Source organism: Lepus europaeus, chromosome 14 (assembly GCF_033115175.1).
Source record: "Lepus europaeus isolate LE1 chromosome 14, mLepTim1.pri, whole genome shotgun sequence".
Taxonomy (NCBI): Eukaryota; Metazoa; Chordata; class Mammalia; order Lagomorpha; family Leporidae; genus Lepus; species Lepus europaeus.
In genome coordinates this window covers 22,271,645-22,282,013 of record NC_084840.1, presented here as the reverse complement: position 1 = coordinate 22,282,013, position 10,369 = coordinate 22,271,645, and the positions used below count along the sequence as shown (strand labels likewise).

The 10,369-nt window shown below is 42.5% G+C and overlaps 1 protein-coding gene across 1 annotated transcript in view; it reads right to left on the bottom strand.

Annotated features, from left to right (window-relative positions):
* Window positions 1-1,201: 1,201 nt before the first annotated feature.
* CR1 (complement C3b/C4b receptor 1 (Knops blood group)) overlaps window positions 1,202-10,369 on the bottom strand; it is a 122,772-nt gene continuing 113,604 nt past the window's right edge. The window contains 3 exon segments of the mRNA XM_062210757.1: window positions 1,202-1,281; window positions 2,045-2,068; window positions 7,052-7,237. Of these exon segments, the coding sequence (XP_062066741.1) occupies window positions 1,202-1,281; window positions 2,045-2,068; window positions 7,052-7,237 (290 nt within the window).

The window sequence follows — 10,369 nt, the reverse complement described above, 5'->3', positions numbered from 1 at the left end:
GTAGGAGGTTGGATTGGAAACAGAGCAGCTGGGACACAGACAGGTACTCTGATATGGTATGCAAGCATCCCAAGTGGCAACTCAACCTACTGTGCAACAATACTCAAGATTTCTTTTTAAAAAATGCCCAGTGAAGGGGCTGGTTTGAGTCCTAGCTGCTCTGCTTCCAGAGAGCTGCTGCTAATGTGCTTGGGAAAGCAGCGGCAGATGACCCAACTACCTGGACCCCCGCCACAAACATGGGAGACTTGGAGGGGATTGTGGGCTCCTGGCTCTGGCTTGGCCCAGCTCTAGCTATTGTGGCCATTTGGGAAGTGAACCAGTGGATGGAAGATCTCTTCCTGTCTCTTCTTTTCTATGTGTCACTCTACCTTTCAAATAAACTAAGTTTTTTTTTTTTTAAAGAAATACCCAATGCAAAGTCTCAATTCTTCCACACTGGCAGACTGAAATATGGGTGCCAGTAGGATACACTGTCTAATATCTATTGCCATCATGGAAGCTGTGTTCAAAGTTAGGGTCTGTAATATGTCAGCAAAAACAGTATTTCCACCTCATCAATACCATTTACCTTTCCCCCAAACTCATCTATTTCCTCTCTCTATAAAACTCAATTTCTAGCCGGCACCGCGGCTCACTAGGCTAATCCTCCGTTTTGCGGCGCCGGCACACCGGGTTCTAGTCCCGGTCGGGGCACCGGTCCTGTCCCGGTTGCCCCTCTTCCAGGCCAGCTCTCTGCTGTGGCCTGGGAGTGCAGTGGAGGATGGCCCAAGTCCTTGGGCCCTGTACCCCATGGGAGACCAGGAGAAGCACCTGGCTCCTGCCATCGGATCAGCGCGGTGCGCCGGCCGCAGCACGCCAACCGCGGCGGCCATTGGAGGGTGAACCAACGGCAAAGGAAGACCTTTCTCTCTGTCTCTCTCTCTCTCATTGTCCACTCTGCCTGTCAAAAAAAAAAAAAAAAAAACAACTCAATTTCTTCCTAAAATGCTACATCCTAAGTGTTCTGCATATCATATATATTTCCTTTAGTGTAAATACTTCTCTGTGTAAAATGTGTCAAGGGCCTTCTGTATAAAAAAACATTGCCACATCCATTATCTAGTTGTGGTTGTTTTCTTTTTAGGTTCTCTTTTCCTTGCTTTTGGCTTCCAACAAGAGGTAAGTATATTCTACAGCTCCTAGGGCAATGTGGCTATACTTACCCTTTTTTGTGCTTTAGAATCATCCAACAGGAAACGATGATGGTTAAAAGAAAGAAGACCATACCAAAGGAAATGCCTAGGCAGTAAGACAAGGTAATTAAACCCCCAGGAAACATAACACAGAGGTCTTCAAACTCTATCTTAATATCTGCTCCCACTATAGGCTGCCAGTGACTTTTTTAGAAGTGACTCTAAGTTGTGCTTTATGCCAGGTTTAACCTAAAGCGTTAATTTTACTACTACAGTGTTATAGTTGAAGGATGAGCAGGGCAGTTTTGTCACCTTTAGTCCAACAGCAGCCTTTCAACAAGTTGGCCAAGGAGAACCAGCAATGGGGCTGCTGGGCTCCAGCTCTCCACCACCCTGCCCAATTCTCTATGTAAGATGTAAGACATGGGCTAGTCTATGCCGTAGAAATTCTCTTGGAAGCAAACTCTATTACAAGAGCTTCTTATATAAGCAGATCATAGAATGGACTGAGCAAACTGGTATTGTGGCTTTCAGTTTGTACAAATGGCCATGTCCACCACCCAGAAGCATATTCCCAGGCCATATGCCAAAGATGAAGCTATACTCTCCAGACACATTAAGATAAAGAGTTTTTGACAGCAAAGGACAATTATTCATTCACAGTGCTTCAAAGACAGCGAAGGATGCAGTCAGTGCTCATGAGGAAGCCAGTTTTCCTACATCCTGGCCCGAACTTACCATCATTTTCAATTTCAATTTCAACCATTTACAAGATATTTTGATCTTCCTTTTTACATTTCATTCTTTGTAAGTGGACACTTACTGTTCAGGATGCTAGAATTCCTCAGCAAGCTCTTCAAACAACTTACCAAGTATGAGAGCATCATGCTGGCCTAAAAGGAAGACAGAGCATCATCTGGCACCCAGCACACTGAACAGGAACTCACCAGGACAGTCCATCCTGGGTTCCCTTCAGTACACAGTCCAATATTTTTTTCTAACATAAAGAACCATTGGTTTCACTGGCACAAGCTCGTTTTATCTTGTGCACTCAATGAAAACTTTTTTCTTTTTAAATTAGTACTTTTATCATAAAAGTGGTGTAACTAGCAATTTATAAAAAAAGAACAAGACTATCACCTATTATGCTCATCCCCCAAAATGTTTTGGTATCTTTTCTTCTGCTTCTTTGCATCTGAATTTCTACATATTTATATAGTAGGAATGCAAGTTACAACAGAGGAAAACTAATATAATCTATTCTAGTGAATGTGGCATTGTATATTTAATAATTTTTATGATATATTTGTTTCTAGTTTCCTTTGGCATGAAAATCTTAATAAATCATATAAAATATTTTAATTTAAATCATTTGATTGGATTTCTAGAAGAACTCACTGCCAAAGATATTTGTATTATCCTCTATCAGCAGTGCACAATTATTTTTCATAAGAGTTTTTGCAAATTTTCAATGGTACCGTCAACATTTGAAGACACCAGTTTCATCATATTCTTGCTTTATGCTGGGTATTCACCCAGAAACCTTTTTGTTATTAGTTTATTTATTTATTTTATTTATTTGACAGGTAGAGTTACAGACAGTGAGACAGAGAGAAAGGTCTTCCTTCCATTGGTTCCCTCCCCAAATGGCTGCTGCGGCCGGCGCTGCACTGATCCGAAGCCAGGTGCCAGGTGCTTCTTCCTGGTCTCCCATGTGGGTGCAGGGGCCCAAACACTTGGGCCATCCTCCGCTACCCTCCCAGGCCGCAGCAGAGAGTTGGACTGAAAGAGGAGCAACCGGGACTAGAACCCGGTGCCCATATGGGATTCTGGCGCCGCAGGCAGAGGATTAACCAAGTGAGCCACAGCGCCGGCCTGTTAGTTTAACGGGAACACACACAAAAATAAGATACCTTGTTCTTTTCTTTTGTATTTCTTTGGTTCTAGTGAGGTTAGTTTCCATATATTTATTTCACAGGGAAAAAGATATTTATACCTCTCTCCAACTTGTGCATTCTAAGACATTTTCTGCCTATCCCTGCTCTCTTCCAGGGCTGTGTGGTGTTGAACCAAGCAGAACTGGAAAAACTCCACTTCCTTAGAAATGGCGTGGGGTGCAGGGGAAGTAGCCACCATGGGCTGGTGGCTTTGAGAGACAGTCCAGGCAGGAGAGAGAGGGGCTGGGTTCACGAGTGGGCACAAGGGAACAGAAATGGGTAAAGTGGGTAGTTGTACTTCACGCCTCCCTGAGCAGTTCCAGTGAAGACTTCTCTTAGTTTTTACATCTTTTCTGGAGTTGAACTTAATTGTCTGGGGGGGTCACACAGTTAAAATATGGGTTATGTGTTTAAGTCTGGCCTTAGGGGAAGCTGAAGACCAGTCAGACCATTGAAATGGGGATGACTACCTGAGAATTCCAGGAAATTCTTCATTCTCTGATGCCAGTAGGCACAGGTTCCTTGTCCTATTTTGAATTGCTATTCTCAGAAATTCCCTGTGGCGTGTTACTCGCAGCCTGAAGCACCTCCACAATTTCCTTCCGAGGAAGGCCTAGGACAAGTATCTTGTACAATATGTCCTAAGCCTTAGGAAAGATATTGTCTCCCCACCTCTATTTGCCATGGTCTCATCTTTCTTTGCCTGCTCTACTTACAAAGCAGAAAAATTTCAAAGACGAGATGGGGTAAAGAGACTAGAACAAGGCTGCTAAGGGGCCTGCTTTTAGTCTGAGTCTTTATAAAGCCCAGAGGGACTAAAGAATAGTCCATATAGGATCCAGCCCATCTCATGAGGGGTCTATACAAGTTCCAAGAGCCTATTGGTTAATAGTTGGCCCTTTCTTGCTCTTTATAGACATTTCCTTAGTTTACCTGAAGAAATGATTATCGTCTGGCATTTGGGACCTTGGCCTCTATAGCTTTTCATTTCACTTTGACTACTACTGAGATAGTCTCTCTTAGCTGATTATATATTTAGGAACTTTGTCGATTTCTTTATTGTTCCAGTACACAGTCTCAGTAGATAACATGGATTGCCTGGTTGAACCCAGGCCACCCTAATTTTGTAGACGTGGGCATGTTACTTAAGTCTTCTGTGTCTCAGTTTCTATATCTGAAGAAGGTAAAAAGACTACCTTCTTCATAGGTGTTTTTTTTTTTTTTTTTGACAGGCAGAGTGGACAGTGAGAGAGAGAGATGGACAGAGAGAAAGGTCTTCCTTTACTGTTGGTTTCACCCTCCAATGGCCACTGCGGCCAGTGCACCATGCTGATCCGAAGCTAGGAGCCAGGTGCTTCCTCCTGGTCTCCCATGTGGGTGCAGGGCCCAAGCACTTGGGCCATCCTCCACTGCCTTCCCGGGCCATAGCAGAGAGATGGACTGGAAGAGGAGCAACCGGGACAGAATCTGGCACCCTGACCGGGACTAGAACCCGGTGTGCCAGCGCCAAGGCGGAAGATTAGCCTATTGAGCTGCGGCGCCAGCCATCAGAGGTTGTTATGTACATTAAATTAGCATTTATCTAATACTTAGCAGTAGTTCTAAGTATTTAATATTTGTTAACTTTTACAACTTGGCTATCATAACAACTACTACTTTTATGATAACACTATTAAACACTATTTGTTATATTCTCCATGTATTTCCACTTTATTGACTTCTTCTTTTTCAAAGAACATAAATGCAAGGACAAATTAGTTGGTAGGACAAAAAAGACAATTTTTCCTATTATAATTCAGTTCAAAAAGTTGGTCTCCTTTTAGCTATTTGACCAATATTCTTTTATTTATTTATTATTTATTTTTGTTTAGCTTTTCTATGGTTTGATTTTTTAAAAACTTATTTATTTGAAAGTCAGAGTTACACAGAGAGAGAAGGAGAGGTAAAGAGAGAGAGAGAGGTCTTCTATCTGCTGGTTCACTCGTCAATTAGCTGCAATAGCTGGAGGGAAGCCAGGAGCTAGGCCCCACATGGGTACAGGGGCCCAAGGACTTGGGCCATCCTTTATTGCTTTCCCAGGCCATAGCAGAGAGCTGGATTGGAAGTGGAGCAGTGGGGACTCGAACTGGCATCCATATGGGATGCCAGCGCTGCAGGCAGTGGATTTACCCATTATGCTGCAGCGCCGGCCCCCCATGATTTGACTTTTAGAAGTTTTAACTCTTTATCTTATCTCTATTTATTGTAACATAAAAAGAAAGGCTCTAAATTTTTTGAAATCTTACTTTCCTTTTCCTATGGATTTATGGTATCCCTTTATTATGAGACAATTTTATTTTTATTTATAATAACTTTTGTTTTATTAATATCAATTATGGACTGGTGCCATGGCTTACTTGGCTAATCCTCTGCCTGCGGCACCCGCACCCTGGGTTCTAGTCCCGGTTGGGGCGCCAAGTACTAGTTCCGGTTGCTCCTCTTCCAGTCCAGCTCTCTGCTGTGGCCCAGGAGGGTAGCGGAGGATGGTCCAAGTGCTTGGGTCCCTGCACCCACATGGGAGACCAGGCAGAAGTACCCGGCTCCTAGCTTCGGATCAGTGCAGTGCCGGCCATAGCAGCCATTAGGGGAGTGAACCAACGGGAGGAAACCTTTCTCTCTGTCTCTCTCTCACTGTCTATGGCTCTCTCTCTGTCTCTCTCTCACTGTCTAACTCTGCCTGGCAAAAAATTTAAAAATATATCAATTATGTCTATTCTTACACTGTAGTATGAAGTAATTTATGTAGGATAGCTTTATATTTTATTTTTATATTTGGCAGAGTTAATTTCCCAATTTTTAAAAATTTTCTATCAGTTCCAGCTAGATTTTCAGGATATTCCAAAGGTAGAAAGTCAGTTAGTGACCAAGATTTTCTCAAATAAATGAATACAGTTTAATTTTAAGGAAGTGCCAAATTTATAATTTAGAAATATTTTTAAGATCAGCTTAGTTAACAGATTTAAGAACCAAATATTACAAATGGAAGTCATAAGAGTTGGGAGAGGGAAAAGCCTCTCACTAACTTGGATTAAGAATGGACATTTGGTAAAACGGTAAAGATGCTGCTTGGGACACCCGCATCCCATATAAGTGTATCTGGGGTCGAGTCCCAGCTCTGTTCCTGATTTCAGCTTCCTGTTAATGCACACCCTGGAAGGCAGCAGGTGATGGCTCAAGTAGTTGGATTCTTGCCATCCACATGGGAGACCCAGACTGAGATCTGGGCCCTTGGCTGTGACCTGGCCCAACCCCAACTGTTGTAGGCATTTGGAGACTGAACCAGTTTATGGGAGATCTCTCTGTCTGCCTTTCTCACTGCCTTTCAAATACGAAAAAAAGAAAAAAATTAAAAGAAAGGTTATGCCTTGTTAATTTGGCTCATCTGCGGCTCAGTGTGAACAAGTTTTAGGATTTCCTAGTTTGCAGTACCTCCCAGTTGCCAGTAGAGGGATACTCTCCTGTGAAGCTCAGTGGTACTGGATTTCCAAACATGCTACACCAGCTGTGCTAGCTTAAAACCCTGTAGTCTACAATAGTGAGGGAGACAGGCCAATGCTCTCTGAATCTTGGAAGATGCTCCCTGACCCATGCTGAAAACATTTCTTCCTATTCTACCACCAATGTGCTTCTGGATTTTAAGGTTCACAGGCTGTATTACTGTGTGAGGCTTGCAACCACAGACTGATGTAGATGGAAAAGTTAGAGGGGCTCTGAGGCGAGGTGGACTGGTGAGAAGTGTGGGAGCAATTGGCTCTTTGGGAAGAGGAAAGGGCTCCTATTGTACTCTGTAGCTCCTTGCATATGCTATAAACATCACACTACACTAGACGTCAGTAGAGATGAATGAACGAACAGTAACCATGACTGGGAAGGGCCTGTATTCCCTGCACTTGCACTTACGAGATGTACATATGGCCAGAGGAGGGTCCCATCTGTCATCCACCTGGCACTGACTCCGGGGACTGCCTTCCAGAACATATCCATCTTCACACTCCAAAGTTACATTCTCTCCATAGTGATAGATTTTTCTCATTTTCAACCCCTTTTGGAGCCCATCCATAAGCTGTGGGAGGCCACATTTTACCTCTGAAATTAGAAAAAAATCAGAAAGAAATTGATGTTTTATCATTAGATGAAACTCACATAATAGAATGACCTGAGACCCCAGACCTGCTTTGCTCCTGGCTAAGATGGGGCATGTTTTCCATCAAGAACTGTTGACCTTCCTCCCCCACCACCTTGTGAAGTAAAATTATTTGTCTTTTATTTCTTAGGTAAAGTAAAGGGGTATGGAGTATACTGTGTATCCACTTTTGATTATTAACAACTCTAACTAGAAAGTTGTAGAAAGATTAGTAGAAGTTAAGATAACCATGTGCTAGCCGTGGGCCCAGGTCTAAGCAGGAAAAGAAATATCATATTCATTCTCTTCACATATACAGCAGAAACTGGCATTTTTGCTTTTGATTAAATTCATGTTTCTGGCCCATTTCTATACATAGAAGAAAGAGGTTAGTAAATCAAAATTCTGAATTTAAAGTACCATTTTCCACTCAATTTTCTTTATCTCACTTAACTCATCCTTGGCTTCCTCTGCCCAGCCATCTAATACCTCCTTCAACTTCAAGTGAAACTTGCTCTTCAGTTGAAATAGTATCAAAATTAGTCTAAAATATTTTTCCCCTTATAAGGTCCAAAAAGATAAAATGGTATTTCTTGAAGTATAATCTGTGGTCTTCTTCAGAATATTCTGATTGGTAGGTTGGTTAAAATAGACTGCTGACCCTATCTCAAAACTGAGTTAGAGCCGGCGCTGTGGCTTAACAGGCTAATCCTCTGCCTTGCAGCGCCGGCACACCGGGCCGGGTTCTAGTCCCGGTCGGGGCGCTGGATTCTATCCCAGTTGCCCCTCTTCCAGGCCAGCTCTCTGCTATGGCCCAGGAAGGCAGTGGAGGATGGCCCAAGTCCTTGGGCCCTGCACCCGCATGGGAGACCAGGAGAAGCACCTGGCTCCTGGCTTCAGATCAGCGAGATGCGCCAGCCACAGCGGCCATTGGAGGGTGAACCAATGGCAAAAAGGAAGACCTTTCTCTCTGTCTCTCTCTCACTGTCCACTCTGCCTGTCAAAAAAAAAAAAAAAAAAAAAACTGAGTTAGATTCTATAAGAATCTATCTCTTTAGGGGTTGGTGTTGTGGTGCAGTGGGTTAAGTTATGCAGTGGGTTAAGTAACCATCTGGGACGCCAGCATCCCACATGAGTGTAAGTTCAAATCCCAGCTTCTCCACTTCTGATCCAGCTTCCTGCTAACGTGCCTGGAAAAGCTGTGAAAGATGGTCCAAGTCCTTGGGTTCCTGCTACCCACATAGGAGACACAGATGGAGTTCTTGACTCCTGGCTTCAGCCTGGCCCAGCCTTGGTCATTATGGCCATTTAGACAGTGAACCAATGGATTGAAAATCTCTCTGTCTCTCTGTATAACTCTGCCTTTCATATAATAAATAAATAAATCTTTAATTTTCTCAGCTAATGCTGAAGATGGAGAAGCTCTCTAAAGCAAGCCTGAACTGGACAGTTACTAAGACAAAATTAATTTGACACAAGTAAAAACAAAGCAGTTTCCAAATTAATAAAATGCTCTTCTTTGATTTCCAGGAAAAGAGCCTTCCCAGAGTGTGGGCTTGTATCTTTGAAATGTTTTCTGACTCCTCACACTTTTGTATACAACTAAAGCAGGTTGGGGGAACTTCCAAGTGTCTCTGAAACCATGTGTCTTATGCAGTTTCTTCCTGTACATAGCATGTAATAGTCTCTCACCATCTTTGTGGTGGGCCCAATTTTCTTTTTCTCTAAAGTGAGAGGGCTATGAGCACAAGGATTCCCGAGACTTTGAGGATAGGAAGGACCCTATATTCCTGCAACCAGGGTAGGCATAGGACTGGTTTTTCCTTAATGTTTGAAGCACAGGCATGTTTGAAGTCCCTCCTCCCTCATCTCTACCCTTCACCCAGCATTTTTTTAGAAAGAAAGAATAGATAAGTCGAGAAACAAAATGCAAAATCACCTAAATTACAGTTTTATAAAGTTAAAACAACTCTACTTCAAAGGAGACAGTGGGGCAGGCATTTGGCCTAGCAATTAAGATATCCATGTCTTATGTTGGAATCCTTGGGTTTGATTCCTGACTCCAGATGCCTGCCAGTATCAACACTGGGAGGCAGCAGTGATGGCTCAAATAGTTGGCTTCCTGCCCCCCATTTGGGAGACATAGATTGAGTTCCCCACTTCTGGCTTTGGCCCTGGCCCCAACCCAGCCCTGGCTATTGTAGGCAATTCAGGAATAGAATAGCAGATGGGAGATCACTCACTCTCTTTCTCTCTCTCTCTCTATTTCACTCACTCACTGTTTCTCTCTTTGTCTATCTCTAAAAATATACAAAAATAAAGTAAAATAAAAGAAGACAGTACACAGCACAGTGTTCAAAAGCAGGGGCAGAGCTGGGAACCAATCCTGTGCCTCTACTCACAAGCTGTTTAACAGGGACTAGTTGCTGGATCTCTCTGACCTTAATTTTCTTCTCTGAAGGATTACAAGAATAATAATCCAACTTCATCAAATTCTTTGAGTGTAACACAAATGAATTTTTCAAAGACCTTAGTATCCTGACAATCATAGACTATTATTTTTAGCTTTTTAGAACATTGTCAAGGAAGATTTTAAATTGAGGTGTCATTTTTGCAAACATAGACAGGAAAAAAGGAAATATTTCTTGGTAACTTTTTGCACAGAACATATGAAATACTTGCTTTTTGGTCTTGAGGACTATAATGAGGCTCCTTTCTTGGTAATTCTAGGAATCAATTGCTCTTGACCTCTTTGCTGCAGTGTAGTGGACAAGACTTCACAATAAGGTATACTTCTAGTTCCTTAATTACCTTCTAAGAACACTTGTTAGGACTGCTCATAACCCCGTGAGGTCCTTAGAACTATCAGTTAAAAGCCAGTAAAGCATTTGAACTTGGTGTTTGTTGTTTGTTGGATTACTGGAAATTCCTTCTTATATTCCTACTTATTTGGTAGAGTTGGTGATACTCGGGCAGCCTTCCTTTCTATGTTTTGTTCTGCTTTTCTTTTCCTTAATATTCATTTCACTCTCCTCTCAACCTTATTAAATTACCACCACTTAAATGTCCTCTCAGCTTCATGCATCAATTTTTCA